General features: G+C 43.7%; 1 protein-coding gene across 1 annotated transcript; it reads left to right on the forward strand.

The window, feature by feature from the left end:
- Positions 1-1,337: 1,337 nt before the first annotated feature.
- On the forward strand, positions 1,338-18,460 carry nfx1 (nuclear transcription factor, X-box binding 1). The gene is made up of 23 exons (XM_085762775.1): positions 1,338-1,584; positions 3,684-4,622; positions 6,323-6,484; positions 6,764-6,841; positions 7,034-7,139; positions 7,316-7,387; positions 7,503-7,642; positions 8,962-9,061; positions 9,163-9,380; positions 9,937-10,034; positions 10,905-10,935; positions 11,019-11,101; positions 11,691-11,799; positions 12,031-12,150; positions 12,223-12,302; positions 13,215-13,445; positions 13,990-14,063; positions 14,155-14,256; positions 14,560-14,697; positions 14,840-14,906; positions 16,786-16,931; positions 17,034-17,138; positions 17,986-18,460. The coding sequence occupies exons 1-23, from the start codon at positions 1,566-1,568 to the stop codon at positions 18,059-18,061; spliced, it is 3,294 nt and encodes a 1,097-aa protein (XP_085618901.1). The 5' UTR covers positions 1,338-1,565; the 3' UTR covers positions 18,062-18,460.
- The last annotated feature ends 761 nt before the right edge of the window (positions 18,461-19,221 follow it).

Genomic DNA, 19,221 nt, shown 5'->3' on the forward strand with positions numbered 1-19,221 from the left:
AGTACACCTGATGTTCTTTTTATCTCAGCTTTGTTACATTTCTTTTCTCCTCATCATTAATCAAACGTTTTCACACCTGGCGTTGTGCTTCTACTCCATGAGTTGTTTCTATAGCTACAGCCAGACTATATGGGGTCCACCTGTGTCAAATTAAACTGATTGGACACATAGTTAAGGCACACACCTGTGTATACAAGGTCTTACATTTCATACTGTATGTCATCACAAAACCAAGACCTGAAGTCCAAGGAACTCAAATAGACCTCTGTGGTGATGCTGTGGTGAGGGCTGGACCAGGACAAGGGTATACAACCATTTTGCTTTGCGTGGAGCTCAGTGGCCTCCATATCTGAGAAATATAAAAAGGTTGGAACCACCAGGATGCATCCTGGAGTTGGACATCCAACCAAACCGAGTCAGCAGGGAGGTGCCTGAGTGGGAGGACATGCAGGGAGAGCTGAAGGAAGGTTAAAGTGAGCCAATACAGTCAGGTCCTTGAAGAAAAGCTGCTCTGGAGCGTATGCAACATGAGACCTGGGTGATGTTTCACCTTTCAGCACAAAGCTCCCTGGAAGAAAGATCTGTAGGGGGAATGAACCGTGCTCTCCCCTCCCTCAATGTCAGACACTTAACCATAAAATCTGATACAGCTACATAGGAACTGCCATTTAGAACAAATTGGAATAAAATCAAATTAGATAAATCAGGATTTTTTTTCTTTTACAAAACTCTTAAAGATAAGAGCTTTATTCTCAAAGCAGAGGTCATAAATCATCAGATAAAATACCAAATACAGCTGTTGCTTGTAAGCAAGTTGTGAGTCCACTGTGCCAAAAGATAATGGCAATAAAACAAAGCTGTAATAACACACATTAGCTATATGATATTACTGAGTAATACTGTACTGATATCAGTAACTTACAAATGTTCAACTAAGTTATAATGCGCTTTAAATCATTAATTTAATGTGCACACTAAACACAGGGATGTAAAGGTATTACAAAAACATTACAAATAGCATTGTTTTTCCCCCTATGTATTTTCTGTTGTACAAACTCAAGCATGAAGCGCCACCTTGTGGCCATTGGAATTTTATTTTATTTTATCAAGAGGTTTTTTATTTTTATTTAGGTATCTTTTTTCAACCCATAATGTAATGAAAGATTTAACTATACGCCCTACTCTATTTTTTTTGTCTGTCTTCAACAAAACCGTCTAAAATGTATGGTCAGATAAGGGTTAACGAAGGGGAGAGATATAATGTGACAGACAGTACGTGGTTTATTTTGAAAATCACAACGGGATTTCCGGTTTTGGTTCGCGCTAGTAGGTTTACCGTTAGTGCTAGCCTCTCGCTAGCTGCTGCTACAGCTGAGGTGAGCTGAAGAGATAGTTGGGGATTGTTGCTGCTTTTATAAGAGTCCGTCTCATTTCTAACACTCAGGACCCGGGTGAACAGGTGGACATCGTTTCTGAGTACCTGGACACTCGTGTCATTTCTCAGAAATCAGCCTGTTGTCCACCAACTTGTGGCGTGAAAGAAGCAACAACGCAGCTCAAACTGAATGGCTGAGGGCTCCTCAGGTAAACAACATGCTCTGTAAATATGTGTGTGTTTACAGACAGTGAACACTTTAACAACCGACGTGTCTTAAAGATATTAAGACTGAAGTGAATTCGTTTGAAAGCCCACTTCAGCTTGTTCACCAACATTTTAGACATTTTGTTTCTGTGGTAAGTTCACAGCTAAGGTTAGCTTCAATGAACTAGTGAGCTAACCCCGGCTAACATGAACTGCGACTCACGTTTAGCTCTCGGTGGCTAACGTTAGCGCAGCGTCGCAGCGTGATCATGCTATCCGGAGCTGATGTGATGACATGTGACAGTGAACTTAGAAAGCCAGGAGTTGTGTAACCAGTAACCAGGCAGTTCAGCCACAGCAGAACCAGGATTTGTTTCATTATATTTTGTGTGTATATGTGTGTGTATTGATGGTTATTCCTCAACAGCTGCTGCATTATACATTTTGTTGAAATTATAAGCACTGTGAACAGTTGGGTTTTCTGCTCATGTCTGCCACACCTTTCTATAGTCAATCATTATTCATTGATACTATTATATTTTTTTATGGTGGTCAAAGATTATTCCAGATATTCCTCTCAGCTCTGGTTACTTAAGTTTGTTGTTGTCTTTTACCTGGTAGACTTATTTTGCATTAAATTAATAATTTTAATAATTCTAGTAAGCCAGTGTTTATTCATACTGTTTTTCCCATACCCGCCAATACATTATGACAATTTTGCAAATCTGTGCTTTTGTGTTATAAACTAATCTATTTAGCTTGAGTTTTCTTTTGTATATATACTTATTTTTGTCTACCACACACATTTTCCCCTTGTGATAAATTACAAAGCTATATGATCTGAAACAACAGATGAATAGGTAATCTTTACACTTAGGTTTGTCTGCCAGAGATGAGTGATTATTTGAAGTTTATTTTTCAGTAGTGTGATGCCCAGGAAAGAGAGAAAAAATTCAGGGAAACCAAACCCTAATAAAAAATGTTATTTACATTAAAGCAGAAGTAAGTGGTCCGGTCGTTTTCGCTAATGCTGCGTTCCAGGCAGGCTTTTGAAATCGTAAATTACAGCTTCAAATCACAACTTACGACTTTGTAGCGTTTCAGGCAACCCACTCGTGTTTTTCCGACCTGTTTTACCTGTGAAAGTCACTATAACTAGCCTGGCTCTCGCCAGACCCTTGTAGTTCCGCAAAGCTCCACCAGAGGCGCTACGCTCAGCTTCACACAAGGGTCTGGACTCGAGGCCAATGCAAACTTCTTCCCCGGAGCAAAAAATAATGAACCAATCAGGATCGCCGGGCGGGACTTTCTGAGGTGTGACGTAGCGCTGAAGCGACTGTTTGAGTCAAACAACAATGGCGGCTCGCAGTGAGTGGCTGAAGTAGCACGTCATTCAAGATAACGGACAAGTGGTTTATCCAATCACATACAAGATTTTTTTTACAAGGCCCCGCCTTCTGAAATGAATCGCCTATGGAGCAGTCCCAGACCCTTGTGTGGAGCTCAGAGTAGCTTTGCGGAACTACAAGGGTCTGGCGAGAGTCAGGCTACACTATAACGGCCACTCGTAACTTCCGACCCGTGAACTCGTACCAGATCGAACTGGTACCACTTCACGGTCGGAAAAATACGAGTTTCCTTGAACGCACCATAACAGTCACATTCACGGCGTCCCTTGGCTGCACACACAGCCCTGCATGCCGTTCTCTCTCCTCATTGGATAAAAACTGTAGGATACGATAAATGTTTTCTCTTCGGCTCAGAGCAGAGCAGAGTGACTGACAGACCCGTGTTTCAGTCCAAACACTCTATGTAAGTGATTGCTGTCGGAAGATATAACTATTTAAGACTTATATTAACACAAATATATCACTTACTTCTGCTTTAATGCTCTATCAAGGAAATAAATTGATGATATTTTGTAAATGAAATCAATTTAGACACCAATTTTGACATCACCCTTCAAATAACTCTAACAATTATTTTTCAGGCTTGGTCACAGTGATATGAAAATCTTTATCATCCTACACTTAACTATATTTAGTGCAGCTCTGTTTCTCTGCTTCAGGCTTTTTAACACTGTCACTATTTCTGTTTGCAGACCCACCTGACCTCAATCCTAATGGGACGTCCCATGAAAAACCACATCAGCACAAATCCAGACGAGGTCGGTCCAGACACAACAATGACAGAAACCTGAGTAGTAACAGTTATGATCCTTCTCAACAATACGGACACTTTAATCAGGGCTCTAACCCACCGTTTAGCCACAACAATTCAAATTATGTAGAGCATCAACATCCTTCATATCAAGGAGAGGATGGAGCCAGGAGGGGAGGCCGAGGTAGAGGAAGGAGAGACGGGAACAGAGGTGTAAATGGGAGTTTTGGAGGCTCCAACTCCCGGTGGCAGAGACCTGGAAGTGAATATGGGCCGCACAGTGGCAGCAACAGGGGTATGGGCGGTTACCACCCAGGTGCACATCCCATGGACGGACCCGAGAGGCCAAACTGGCGAAGAGATGATTTGAGTAGAAATTTTGAACAAAGCAGTGAAGACCAGGACGCCCGGGCGAAAAAACCCAGGAAGTTTAGTCAGGAGCACAGGAGAAGAGAACACAACAAGAAGGAAAGTCACGTAAAGGAGGACAACACGTCAGCGGAGCATCAGAGGTCGGATGAAACCAAAGGAGAAAACCACTCTTCAGAAAACAGAGAGAGAAGCCAGAGGAGCAGGGCAGGTCCAGACCCTCAGCGTGATAACCATCAGAGGAAACAACACGCTGACGTGAAGCGACGACAAGGACCAATAAAACCAGCCAGACCTCCATCCGCGGAGGAGCCGGGCTCAGAGAGAGGGGCCAGCGGCCAAGATCACTCCAACCACAGCAGGCCGACTCAGGATCCACCCAGTAGAGCTGGAGGGGGTTCAGGACGGACACAGGGTCAAGGCAGAGGGGGGAGAAGACCACACTATCAAAACCACAGACCTGGTCCAAGGAACTGGGACAAGATGCCAGAGAACAAGGAGACACAGACAGGTCAGACCCCTCCCTCTGTATGAACACAGGATGTCATGGTAATGTATTATATGTACCCATCTATCTCATCACTCGAACCTCCAGCCTTAATGTTCTCATTGAATAGCTTCAGTTTAACATAAATCAGTGCTGACATAATTATCTGTTCAGTTAAAGGGATAGTTCAACATTTTGGCAAATTGGCCCATTGCCATAATCCCTATAGTCATAGCAGTAGGCTCATTACCTTTGATTGTCGGTGAAAGCTATTTTTAGAACGGCGGAGCGGAGCATCAAATACACAATCCAACAACTCCAAAACACTCTCGTGGACAAGTTGTGACCTGCACATTCACCACGCTATGAGATAATAACAGAACGTTACGAAATGGAGTTGTTTTCGAGGCAAATGCAGAGACTGCTTGCCGAAAAACTGCCCCCGACGGGGACGCATCAATCGCATCAGCGGTTTTGCATCAATTTTCCCCGAAAACAACTCCGTATTCCTGTATTTGATGAGTTTGATGAGGGAAACCAAGAAATCCCATTAGTGTCCCGTAGCGTAGCTCTGAGCAGCTCGCGTCTCGGCTCCGCCGTTCTAAAAACAGCTTGCACCGACAATTAAAGGTAAACCTACTGCTATGACTATAGGGATTATGGCAATGAGCCAATTTGCCAAAATGTTCAACTATCCCTTTAAAATCTGTCCAAGCAAATTTCTGTTGGTATGTATTAAAGCAGATATCAGTGGAATGTTTTTGTTAATATAAGTCCTAAATAGTCCTATTTTCCGTCAGCAATCACTTACATGAAGTATTTCAGCCTAAACACGAGTCTCTCCGTCACTCTGCTCTGCTGTAACCCGAGGAGAAAATTTTCCTTGTGGGATACAAGTGTTATCCAATGAGGGGAGAAAACGGCATGAAGGGCTGTGTGTGCAGCCAAGGGATGCGCGTGAATGTGGTGACGTAGCACGAGGACCAATTGATGCCTGACAAGGGCGGGGGCTGCTAACTCATGGTGCGTTCAAGGAAACTTGTACTTTGTGTTTTTCCTTCCTGTGAAGTCATACCAGTTCGATCTGGTACGAGTTCACGGGTCAGAAGTTACGAGTGGCCGTTATAGGGAACTTTCACAGACAACAGGACGGTAAAAACACGAGCTACGGGTTACCTGGAACGCTACAAAGTCGTAGTTGTGACTTGAAGCTGTAATTTACGGTTTCAAAAGCCTGCCTTGAACACAGCATTAGCCGAAACGGCCGTGCCGCTGTTATCTGCTTTAACATAGAAGAATACATAATATTTCATTGAAAATAATTACATATGGAAGAAATTAATTAGCTAAACCTATGTATTGTGTCATGACTCATGAATAGGCTGTACAGTGTGGGAATAAAGGTTGAATATAATTTATAAAATCTGTCACAACATTACTATTTATTGTACTGACGGAAATTTGTTTGGACACACACTACGTATATACTTTTTCCAGCTCTGTTTCCTCAGGTAAAACGTGCAGCTTCATTATAATAAATCTGCACGCGGCTCGTGCATCCCTCCATACACCCCCCTGTAACATGACATAATATATTTGGTATTTTTAGAAACACCAGATAAAGGTCGATGGGCATGAACAGGCTTAATCAGAACATGATCTTCCTCTGATGGAGCTGCCAGAAACGGTCCTTAAGGTTAAATGAATTAATTGGGTGTCCGCAGGGTGTCTGATCGAGCAGCTGTCTGAGGAGAAGTACGAGTGCATGGTGTGCTGCGACGTGATCCGGCTCATGGCTCCGGTGTGGAGCTGCCACAGCTGCTTCCACGTCTTCCACCTGAACTGCATCAAGAAGTGGGCTCGATCTCCGGCGTCTCAGGCGGACGGTACGGCCTTCAAACAGCAACTCATCGCTTTACGCAGCACCTACCCAGAGCGTGGTCAGTGCTGACCTCTCTGGAGGGCTGCGAAACAATGGGTCTGCATAGCATCATGCACTGTAACGCTTTGTAGACAACATTGTACAAAGGCGGCTGTTGCGGCTCTGTTATCAAAACATTGCATCAGCATTCCTGCTGCCTAAACAGCGTATTTGTGCTGCATAACATTACACTCAATTTGAAGTTTTATATAAACATTATACTTAAAGTGCTGCTGTTTTCCAGAATCATCTGAAGGCTGGCGATGTCCGGCCTGCCAGCATGTTGTACAGAAACAGCCCACTTCCTACACCTGCTTCTGTGGTGAGTGACAGTTTCATTCATGCAGTTAATTACATCTTACTTGAAATAGAAAACTCTTTGTCAAGATCGATCACTCAAGTCAAAATGTAACCACGTAGTGTCTGTTGTACTGAATCTTTCCTGTAAGATTCCCGTCGCCGTCTCCAGGTGAAACGAGGTCGCGCTTCATTTTGTTCCACATTTGATTGACAGGTAAAGTGACAAACCCGGAGTGGCAGCGCACGGAGATTCCTCACAGCTGTGGCGACATGTGTGGCAAGAAAAGAAGTGGAGTGGATTGCAACCACCCGTGTAACATGTGAGTCTGAAAAACCACAAGAATATAGTTTTTCAGACAATGTCTTGGCTTTATGTTCATCTGCTGCTCCATAAAGGAGTAGAAGTCACTGTAACTTTATGTGCCATCAACCAAAACATGGGTTTACAGGAGAATAATATTTGTTTTTAATCAATTCTTTCTTTATTATTCTTCAGCTTGTGTCACCCTGGACCTTGTCCCCAATGTCCTGCCTTTGTCACAAAATCCTGCATATGTAAGAAGACGAGGTACTCATCTGTTTTAAACCACCTTTTATATCTTCATACTCTGTTTTTATAAAGTTGCACCTGGAGTTTAATCCTTAGTTGACACCTTAATATTCATTTATCCATGTTTTTCCAGCCAGCCGATGCGCTGCGGCCAGGCTGCAGTGCTCCAGTGTGATAAAGTGTGCGGTGCTGTTCTCAACTGTGCTGAACACACCTGCACACAGGTGTGCCACAGTGGGTCGTGTCAGCCCTGCCAGCTGCAGCTTCAGCAGGGTGAGTCTCACTTTGTCAGAACCGCCTTGTGTGAGAATGGAAATAGACTGTGGGGATTTTAATATTCGTTTTAAGCTCTACTTTTATTTTGTGTTGGATTTGTGCCGTTGTGGATGAATGGAAGTTTGGTTGTTGTTTTTTTTCTTTTTAACTCATTGAGTGCCAACCACGTAATTTCTCGTTTTTCGTTCCCATGCGTTGAGTGCCAAAAACGAAATTTTTCGTTTTTTGCTTTTTTTTTAAATTATGAAAATAGACACTTTAATACACATTATATGTAAATTTGGGGACTCTACGACGAGGAGAACTGAAATAGATGACGATCAAAGTCACATGACAGCTCATGATCTGGAAGTTTTTATCATAACTCAGCTTCTGCAAACGGAGTTCTGCATGCAGATGCAGCGCAGCTGCGCCGCAGCTGCTCTGCTCTCACCCGCGAGGCTGCAGCAGCTGGGAGCTGAACCAGGAAGCTCTCAGCCCACTGTCCCGCCCGGTCTTCATCTGGAGCAACACCGTGTCCTCCCCAAAGTCCTCCCGCGGTAAAATCTGATAGTCTCTGGACCAAAGCAGACCGGCACCACCGACCCGTACCACAGACGGACCGCGACCACCGGCGGGACCGGTGTTCGCGAGCCGCTGTGGCCGGCAGAGCCTCACGTTCCGCGGCGAGAGGCTGTGACACGGCACGGTGCGTCTGTGTTATTGCTGTTTAGTGGCGCCCCCCCCGCCCCCGATGGTGGTTTTGTGAATAGAACAACAATTGTTGTGTATATTTATCTTATACGAGCCCTTTGATCCAGAAATGCGAGTGTCTGAAGAGCGACAGACACAAACAGAGCACCTTTCATAAAAGACGCTCTATCTCCTTTTCTAGAAAAAAAGGAGGGATTTTGGTGAAACCCAGCCATGTTTAGCTTGACTTTTCTCAGGAACGGAGGCACGTAGAAACAAACGGTTTGTGGCCATTTGAAGGATAAAGTTAAACCTTTCAAATGAGCTACAGTATGTGTTGGTGGCAATAATATAGAATACACTATGGCTCTAAAATAAAAAGTCAAATATGGTCTAATTTGCCGGTACACTTGACTAAAACTTTGGAAAGGAGCGCGGCACTCAATGAGTTAATATGAGCTATTTGACAATTGAATTTCCCTTCGGAGATGAATGAAGTTAATTTTATTCTAATTCTAATTAATTCTTTTCTATTCGGCGCGGCGCCCTCTCTGTCTTAGCAACTTACAAGTGTTGTCAAAATACACAGCTACAACTCAGGGTTGAAATCAACATCATTTTCCCGATTTTAATTTTTCCTGCAGTTTGCTACTGTGGAGTAACAACTCGTCAAGTTCTGTGTGGAACTGATAAAGAAGGATTTGACGGTTCGGGACATTTCTCCTGTCAGAAAACATGTGGAAAGTGAGCTCTCGTCTTATGATACCAAATCTCTCATTTCTTTTATTTGTCAGTTACATTCACAGCTCGTCACAGTGGACTTGTGTTACTCTTCCTCTGTCCAGGATGTTGGGCTGTGAAGCCCACCGGTGCCAGGAGGTGTGCCATCGCGGCCCATGCCAGCCGTGCCCACGCTCCCCCTCCCTGGTGAAGACCTGTCCCTGTGGTCAGACGCCACTCGCCAAACTCCTGGAACTGGGCTACTCCGAAAGACAAAGCTGCTCTGATCCCATCCCTTCCTGTGGAAAGACGTGCAACAAACCCCTGGCCTGTGGCTCCAGTGGTAAGACAAAGGGACAAAATGTGTCCAAATACAAAGTTTTCTATTGTTGAACAAATGGCTACTGTCTGGTACAGTCAAGTCAGAATAAAAGCTCTGCATATGAAAAGAGAAAAGTTCACTGCAACATGTTCAGAATTCAACTCTACATTTCAGAGCGGCCTTGTGTGGCTGTGGCTCAGGTGGGCAGGCTGTCCACTTATTACATGGTTGGTGATTCGATCCCTGGCTCCCCCTGTCCACATGCCGAGACACTGAACCCCAAGCTGCCTCACTTCTAAGTCACTATGTAATTGTAAATAGGGCGTTGACGGTTTGATAGTTTGTCTCCAAAAAAAAAAAAATCCTTTGAGCATTTGAAATGATGATGAAAGACAGAGAATTCAAAGAGAAACCATCAAACCTCACCGAGGTTTTATTTCCACATTTAACAACCCCTTTTATTCTCCATCGTTTCCTGTAAGTGTTCTTCGAGTGCAAACAGGTCATGAATTATCTGGAGCTGACGGGTCATGCTCTTACAGTTTTTTTGTGAGTTAATGAACTTGTGTTTTTCCAGACGCCATCCATCTGTGTGAGAAAATGTGCCACGAGGGCAGCTGTGGTCCCTGCTCGCTGACCTCGACTATCAGATGCAGATGTGGCTCCAAGACTAAGGTGGGACTGAGGTTCACCGTGTTGTTGTAACCGACACTTGTTTTGCTTTGTATGCGACTCTTCATGTGGTATGGAAACAGCCGACGGAGATGTTCAACTATAAATTACACAGGACTTGTGTGGCGCTATATCTAAGTGATGTAATGCAAGAATATACAACACGAGGATGAATATCTATTAGCAGCCAGTGACCAAGGAGGCAATCATAAGGAAATCTTATGAAGAGGACCACAATACTGTAGTGTTAATTTTGTTAGTGAAACTATGATGAAATATATTTGTCAACAACCTTTTACTAAGACAAGATGATGACGAAATGACACAGACGTCATCAACAGTAACTAACAGTTATCAAAAATTAAAAAAATGAGGCCATATTTGGGCCCATTTTCGTAATCTAAGAAAAATTTTAAATGCAAGCACATTGCAATTGGTGTGTGTGTACACGACGGTATCCTGTGTTGTTGTGAACAGCACACCATGTTGAGATGTGTATTTTAATCAGTCAGTGCAGTGGTTGAAAAAATAAATTTGCAAATCAACATTTTCCATGTCTGGGTGTTATATCAGATGTTTTCATTGACTAAAACTAGACTAAAATAGTTAATGTTCTCTTTGACTAAGATAAGACTTTTAGTCAACTAAAACTTGACTTGAAAAACAGGATGAGGTAGACTAAATATGATAAAAACTAAGAAGGTTATTTGACACAGGACTAAGACTTAATATAAAAAATAGCTGCCAAAATGAACACTCATACACTGACACACTGAATAAACACAGCTAAAGAGATGGAAGCTGAGGAAAGAGTAAGATGCAGATAAGTTGTTTACCTCACTGATGCCCATTCTTTTGTCTTTCTCTTTTTAGGAGGTCCCATGTGTAACAATCCAGAGAGAGGGTGAGCTGTAAACATATTAAAATGAAATCAAATTTAGATTGGCCCAACATGTTTTCATTTGGTTTTAACGTTCTCCGTTCCAGAGGAGCTCATTTTCACCTGCGAGAGGCGCTGCAACAAGAAACGCTCCTGCGGCCGACACAAATGTGGCGAGCTCTGCTGTGTGGTGAGGATATAGTTTGTACTCAGGCACAGCTCATGGGTGCTGATTAAACTGGATATGAAACTGATAAAAGTAAAGAACTCATGAGTGGTTTAATGACGATTAACTCAGGCTTTCTTTACTGCTGATTGAATATGCAGCAGAGAAAAACTGTCCCGAAGCAACATCTGTGCTGTATTTCTGCTAAAAGCACCATAGCCTCGTTAATTTGACATGAGTGAAACTAGTTCTGTCATTTTTAGTAGGAGTATCCAGAGCTCCATAATTTTTATGTGAAAGTTTTATGGAATACATTCTGGTTGTTGTAGGATTTTCTTCCTTATGAATACAGCAGTCTTTTCCTGTTTTCTCTGTCTGAAGAGATGGAGTTTAAAAACTAACTCCACTTTGTTTCATTTTACACAAGTTTGTTCCAACTGTAGGTGACAGCGAAATTAGATTTCAGCTTGATGTACACGTCTAATGATGGAGTTGAACGTTCTCATGCAGCGTGTTCAGGATTTTACAGTCTGTGCAAATCATTTGATTATTTTTAGGACGGCACAAAACCATATGAGCTGTTGTCACTTGTTTTGTGTCTGTGTCCGTCCAGGTTGTGGAGCACAAGTGCTCCCTGATCTGCGGCTACAAGCTCAACTGTGGCCTCCACCGCTGCCAGGATCCCTGTCACCGTGGAAACTGTGAACCCTGCTGGCAGTCCAGTGAGTCCATGCAGTCCAGCCATTTTCTAACCACATCCATTTATGAGCCCAGTCTCAGAAGTACCACAGAGTTTATTCTGTCATTCGAAAACAACCTCGTTTGGGGTTTTTACATCATCCTTTGTTTGGTTTTTCTTTTCCTCCTCTGTGGGTTTTATGTTTGGGATTAATACTTCATGATGTAGCGGCCGCAGCTGACATCCAGCGTCCCATGATCCCCTCTGTTTGTAGGTTTTGATGAGCTGACGTGTCACTGCGGGCTCACCGTGCTGTACCCGCCCATCCCCTGCGGCACTAAGCCCCCGGAGTGCAAAAACCTGTGTACGAGACGACACGAGTGCGACCACCCAGGTAAGATGTAACAACTCTCGCTCAACGCTGTCGCACGCTGAGATCAGATCTTAACATTTGCCTCTGGTTTAGTGTTTCACAACTGCCACAGTGAGGAGAAGTGTCCGCCCTGCACCTACCTGACTCAGAAGTGGTGCATGGGGAAGCACGAGGTAACTGACAATTTATATTCCTTGTTTTCTGTTTGTCTTTTCTTTTTTTTTCTTTTTTTACATATATACATATATACAAAGAAAGACAAAACAAGAACAAACATAGACCAAAAGAATAAAATAATTTGATTAAATTAATTAATTAAAGCTATAGTGCGTAACTTATATCGCTCCCTAGAGGATTTCTGCGTTATTACAATGATACGGCCGGACCGGCACCTCAATATGGCGTATGGCCCAGTGTAACCCGCCCCTCCCCTCCCCACCGCTACCGCTTGTCACTCTCTTTCTTCGCCAACAGACCTTCTGCCGAACGGGAAGGCTTTTTATTTTTAGTAGGATCCACTTCTGAACCTCTTGGTCGCTTCTTCGGGTTCTCCGTCATGTTGCTTCTAGCAGCGCTCTCCCTTCTCGTTGTCAGGTAAAACCGAGTAGAACGCATTATTTCCTGTGCGCCAGCGCGGGATTGTTGCCAAAGACACCAAATACAAAAAGAAAAAATACCGAACGGCTTAATCAGCGTTGCATCATCTCCTCTTATAGTGGCTTGGGTGAAACAGATATTTACAGACACGTAGAAGTTACGCACTATAGCTTTAAATTAAAAAATTACATGTGCCTTACCAGATACATCTGATTTTACCAACACATAGTGAAATTCATTACACTTGTCAATACAAATTTAATCAGGTTTTACCATCTACTAAGGGCAGAAATGCATCCCGTACTTGTTGAAATGCATCTTCCCTTCATGCAACTCGCTCAAATGAAGCCATCCTTTTCATCAGTTCTGTCCATTCCCTTACACTACATGGGATAGGCGATTTCTAGCCTCTCAACACTATTCTACATCCCATGTTTCCATACATGTTTTGTGTTTCTTATCCACTCTTCGTCTCCTTCGACCCACAGCAACGCAGCAACATCCCATGTCATCTGCAAGACATTTCTTGCGGCCTGGCGTGTAACAAATTGCTGCCGTGCGAGATGCACCGCTGCAAACGGATCTGCCACCGGGCCGACTGCTTGGCAGAAGGCAGCTGCCAGCAGCCCTGCGCCCTGCCGCGGCCAGACTGCGGCCACCCGTGCCTGGTCCCCTGTCATAAAGGCAGCAGCTGCCCACGCACCACCTGCACTGCCAAGGTACAAAACGCCGCCACAGAGAACAGCTGGACTTCCACTGGGCCGCAAAGTTTGCGCAGATGGTCTTTGTTACGTCCAGGCCAGGAGCTGAGGCATATTTTCCCACCATCAAACGTTTCTCCTCAGTATAATAACATAACCTCTTTTTTTTGTGAATAAATCCACTTTTATAAACGTGTCACATCTCCTTAATGATTTGAAGGTTATGTTCAACAGTCCAGCTGTGGATTCGCTCTGTTCCTTTTGAGCTACATGGAGGCTACTAGCAGATGATGACAGCCGCTGTAATAGTGTGTAACTGCCATAAACATTTAACTTGGATGAAATAAAAACATGTCGGTGGCAGTCCTCCAGATTCAAGAGCTCAACAAACAATGAGACCTTTCACAGCTGCAGCAGCTCTTCACATGAGCAATGTCAAACTTTAAAAAAACAACAACAACATGTGCGTCTGCTTAGAAAAACCATTTGCACCAGACTGAAGCCGAATCCCCTCGTGTCGTTGATACTTCCGGTCCAGTCTAATTGTTCATTCTCTTCGCAGGTAGCTCTGCAGTGTGACTGTGGTCGTAGGAAGGAAACGGTCATCTGCACAGAGGCAGCCAGCTCGTACCAGAGGTCAGCTCCACCGTTTCTGTATTGGGCTGTTTTGAATTGAATGTTTGAATACGTTAGCGGCTGAGACGTCCTGTCGCTGTCTGTGCTGCAGGTATGCAGCCATCGCCATGGCCAGCAAACTGTCGGACATGCAGCTCGGCGACTCCATGGACATCGGCCCGTTCCTCACGAAGAAGGAGCTGAAACAAACCAGGTAATGTGTGTGTGAATTTCAAGAGCTACACTCAAATGAGCCGTGCAACATGTCATTACAGGCCATCCATAGAAATGGATTTCCTGTTCACCGTGACCAAAGACCTGTTATTTCCACATTAATATTTAAATCGTTTGATCAGAGGTTTGCAGTAAATGGATTACATCAGCTCCAGGCTTGACTCATCCAGTCAAGACGATCTGGTTTTCTTCTAGTTATTTATTCTAACAAATCAGGTGTTAGCCGTATGTCCTATTGTTACAGCGCAGACGCTGAGTATGTGTTTGTTTGAATATTTCTTAGGCTTGAATGTGACCAAGAGTGCGCTACTTTGGAGAGAAACAGGCGCCTGGCCGAGGCGCTGCAGATAGACTCGTCCTCCGACCCCTTCAACGTCCGCTCCACCTCGGTGTACAGCGACAGCCTCAAAGACGACGCCAGGTCTGTGTGTGACACTTTGTGAATTCAAAAAAGGGGTTGTTGTTGTCAACTTATCTTCTTTGTCACAACCAACAAATGCAGATGAAGCCCATCTTGATTGAAACTCTCCACTCCGCTCCTTTTTTTCCTTTTCCTCTTTCAGAAAAGATCTGAAGTTTGTCACAGAGGTAGAAGAGGAGATCAAGAATCTTGTGGAGCTGGTTAATAAGGTGAGATGATGGTGCGAATCCTGTATGGTGCGGTGCGGTGTGATGTGATGCTCCCTCTGGTGGCTGCGTTGAGACTCCACTCTCATTGGGCAACTGAGGAAAAACTTCTTTACAATACATGTTTACATCATATATATTCGGTTAAGGCCAAGGTCACATACAATAAAACAGAAGTGTAACACTGAAGTTGTAACACAGCCGCTTTCACAGAGATGTTGCAGTAAACTTCACCAGCACTAAATGGCTTTGAAGATTTGTAAGCCCAATCAGTTGAAAGAAGCCCGTCTGAGCTCTCATTTTACTTGAATGGATCGCTTCCTTTCTTACTACTGACATTAATACATGTTTTTAAACCCACGACTTACCTCAGCATCATATTATTTTCTGACCCAGTTGTTGTATATTTAGCTATTTCTGAGCACGGTCAATTCTCCAGCGGACCTCCGACATGGAAGCGGCTGTGGTCGCCTGCAGATTTCTGACAGTCCAGTGAAGCCTGTTTAGTAACCGTTTCTAAGCCAGGCTAAATTAGTAGGTACCTCATGGGGCAGCTAGAAAAATAGTCTGCGTGTTCTTTATTCAGCTTTGTTCGATGCATGGAGGCAATCAGGAGCGAGGCTGCCAAGGTCACTGTAGCTTTGGCTTCTTTGCCAAATATAAAAGATTGTTTATCACCGCCTGGATCTCTGTGTGCAGCATTGAATCATGGGTGCAAAGCTTTAGCGCCTTGGCTCCTGCCTCTGAAAGGTCTTATCTTATTTTCTCACAACTTGAATTTGCTGCAAACTCTGCTGCCTTTACCGATTTAATTTTCTTTTCTTTTTTTTTTTCTGAGGGTTGTTACATTCTCCAAAAATGAGGTTATTAAATCTCCATCGAAATGTTGCTGTAATACTAACAAGCTTCTGGCAAAGACCACGGACCGTTTTTCATGCCAGTTGTAGTTTTCCAACTTTTTCCTTTTGTTAGCATGCTACTATAAAAAAACTCAGGTCAAACATGCTCAGTGACCCTTTCTACAGAAATTAGGCCACACATACACTACATACCCCAAAAACACTCCGCAGGCATCCACACTCATGGAAAGGCTGTCCGCAAGATTTTGGAACTTGGATGAAGGAATCGGCTCCCGTTCAACCACAGGAACATTACTGAGGTTGGAGACTGATGTTGGGGGATGAGAGTGAGACCCAGCAAGCACACGGCCGTCTGCTCGGCTTCATCCTGAAGGTGTAGGATGGGGTGGAGGTCACAGGGCAGGAAGCTTCTTCAAAAACCAACATTTTTTTATAGTGTAGAAGGGGCTTTCTCCAAACTGTTGCTGCCACAAAAATGGAAGCATGCTGTAGTCTGCAATGTCCCAGTCTGTTGGATTAAGATTTCCCCTAGTAGGAGATGAGGCTTTCAGCTTAAACCAGACTTTAATGCACAGTGGTGTGTGCACAGGGAAGAAGCAAAACATCAATGAAACAGCCTGGAGTGACAAACATTAACTGTATGTTTGCTGATATGTAACCTCGAGGGAAGCTGCACAGTAAACAGCAGAGCAGACCAGTGGATCTAATGTCTAGTTACTGTTTTCATGTCTTCAAACATGTATTTATTCGTTTGAATGCTTTTTAGAGGACAAAAAAAGAAAATAATTTAATTCCCAAGAAAAGACAAGAGTCAATGAAAGTCTACTAAAATGAATCAAGCTTTTTTGTTGTTCAGTGATAGTAAAATATCAAATTATAAGCAATTTATGACATCTGACAGTTTAGTAGGTCAGTTTCTGGCAACATGAAAGCTGACGTTTGCCATTGGAATTGCACACATGCCGAAACTCCTCCGCTAAATGTTTCAATCTCTAACGGACATGTGTTCCTGATGTCTGCAGGGAAAGCAGCCAAAGAGAAGCCACTGTTTCCCGCCCATGAACCGAGAACACAGGAAGATCATCCACGAGCTGGCCGAGGTCTACGCCGTGGAGAGCGTGAGCTACGACAGCGAGCCCAAACGCAACGTGGTCATCACGGCCTACAAGTGAGAGCCGTTTAACCAAATACGGGCAATATCTGCACCGTGGCAGAAAAGTGTTGAATGTGGATTTGAGGATGTGTCTGTGTGTCTCTTGATAACGTCCAGGGGGAAGTCGGCTTGTCCAAACTCAACCCTGACATCACTGATAGAGAGGGAGACGGCCGCCAGAGCCCCGCCTCCCATCGCCCATATCAAACAGCACAGTAGCAAGTGAGTCTTCCTCTGTGGTTGGAGACAGCAGAGTAGTGTCCTTGGCAGATTGGCACATTGGCCCATTGCCATAATCCCTATAGTTTTAGGAGCAGGTTCGTTACCTTTAATTGTCAATGCAAGCTATTTTTGGAAGGGCAGAGCTGAGCCGAGAGCTGCTCAGAGCTATGCTATGGAGGCTAGTGGGATTTCTTGGTTTCCCTCATCAAACTCATCAAATACACAATCCAACAACTCCAAAACAGCGTGGTGAAAGTGCAGGTCACAACTTGTCCACCAGACCATGAGATAATAACAGAACATTATTAGACTGAGTTGTTTTCGAGGTAAATGCAGAGACTGCTTGATGAAAAATTTCCCCTGATGGGAACGTGCATCAGCGGTTTTGCATGAATTTACCTCTAAAACAACTCTGTCTAGTAACGTTCTGTTATTATCTCATAGCGTGGTGAATGTGCAGGTCACAACTTGTCCACCAGAGCGTTTTGGAGTTGTTGGATTGTGTATTTGATGAGTTTGATGAGGGAAACCAAGAAATCCCATGAGCCTCCGTAGCGTAGCTCTGAGCAGCTCACGGCTCTGCTCCGCCGTTCTAAAAATAGCTTGGACTGACATTTAAAGATAACAAACCTACTGCTAAAACTATAGGGATTATGGCAATGGGCCAATTTGCCAAAATGTTGAACTATCCCTTTAAGACTCGCACTGCCTCCTCCATCATTTAAAGTTGCTCTGGATTAAGATGAATGAATAACTCATGCAGCAGTCAGTCATTACATCTTCACTCTTTTACGTCTTGCCTAGTGTTTAATATTCTTTCCCTGTTTTCTTCTTGATTCTCCACTAGGGCTGCCACTGGGAGCACCTGGTCCAAGATGGTTAAAGAAGAACCCGTGATAGATTATTTTGATGTCCAGGACTGATATGACATAAAAGAGAGGAAACCTCAGGATTTGCTCCGAAAGCATCATCACTGTCCATCTGCCAAAAAAAGCCTCCCATAACCTTTTCTCATTTTGTGCTCATCAACAATCAATCAAAGAATTCCTCTGGCTTCATCATCAAATAAAGTTTTGTTGGCGAGTATCCCTCAGAAGTCGTTGCCTCCCAGGAAACCCCGCACTTGGTTAAATGAGGGAGAAGTGATTGAATGGGTGCTGAGTGAAGTCTTCTTCCTGAATTGAGATATTAAAGTCAGTTTAAAGTTGCTCCATTTCTGAAGATGGAACATTTGTGTTTTCTTTTCCTCCCCTGGCTGCAGCCGCTACGTTCACTCACTGAAGCCAATTTAATAAAAAGTGAATTGTTCCTTCTTTAAAGGACACAGTTGTTGATATCCATTTAATGCGTCAGCCTCAGAATCAAATCACTCCTCATAAAAATAGATCATATCTCAACAATGGAGGCTCGATGCCATTTCAGCTCCCTTGTTTGAGATTCTCCAACAGTCGGCCAAGTCATTTTTCAGTCATGGGGGTATTTTTTTATTTCATTCTTTCTCGGTTGGTGTTGAGCCAAGACTTCAGTAGTAAACCTCTGCTGATAGAGTTTGTGGGTAGGTAGGAGTGGGCTGCACTGCGGAAAGAAAGCTTTGTTTGAAACGCAGCGATGACCCAGATGTGGTGCTGCATTTTTCTGAAAATTCTTCCTTTAGTCAAACAAGGAGTTTTGAGGTCAGGCTCAGCAGATAGATAGGTTCATGTCTTTCTCAAGGACACTTGGAGAACGGAGGACGTTGGGCAGCTTGACACGTCTGACAGTTTGTCTCGAGCTGATGGAGCCTTAAAGACAGGTTGGTGGAGTTTAGATGCAAACTGAGTTGAGTCACCAAACTGTGCAGCATAGAAACAGCATATTTTATTCACATGACACAGTTTTACTCTTTTATTTCACTTTTTACAAAGTCATTAGCAACAGTCCTGAAAATGTTGCAGCAGCAGAGTCGGTTCCTTTTTACTTTTATTCACTTTATGCATCATTCATAAGAATTTTGAACTAGATGGATTTTTAATATCTTTATGTGAAGAAAGATGAGGGCATCTTTACAGAAATACACACATTAAGAGCTGCAGTGATAAAAAAA

Source organism: Trachurus japonicus, chromosome 20, assembly GCF_045865225.1.
Source record: "Trachurus japonicus isolate A0001 chromosome 20, Traja_1.0".
Classification (NCBI taxonomy): Eukaryota; Metazoa; Chordata; class Actinopteri; order Carangiformes; family Carangidae; genus Trachurus; species Trachurus japonicus.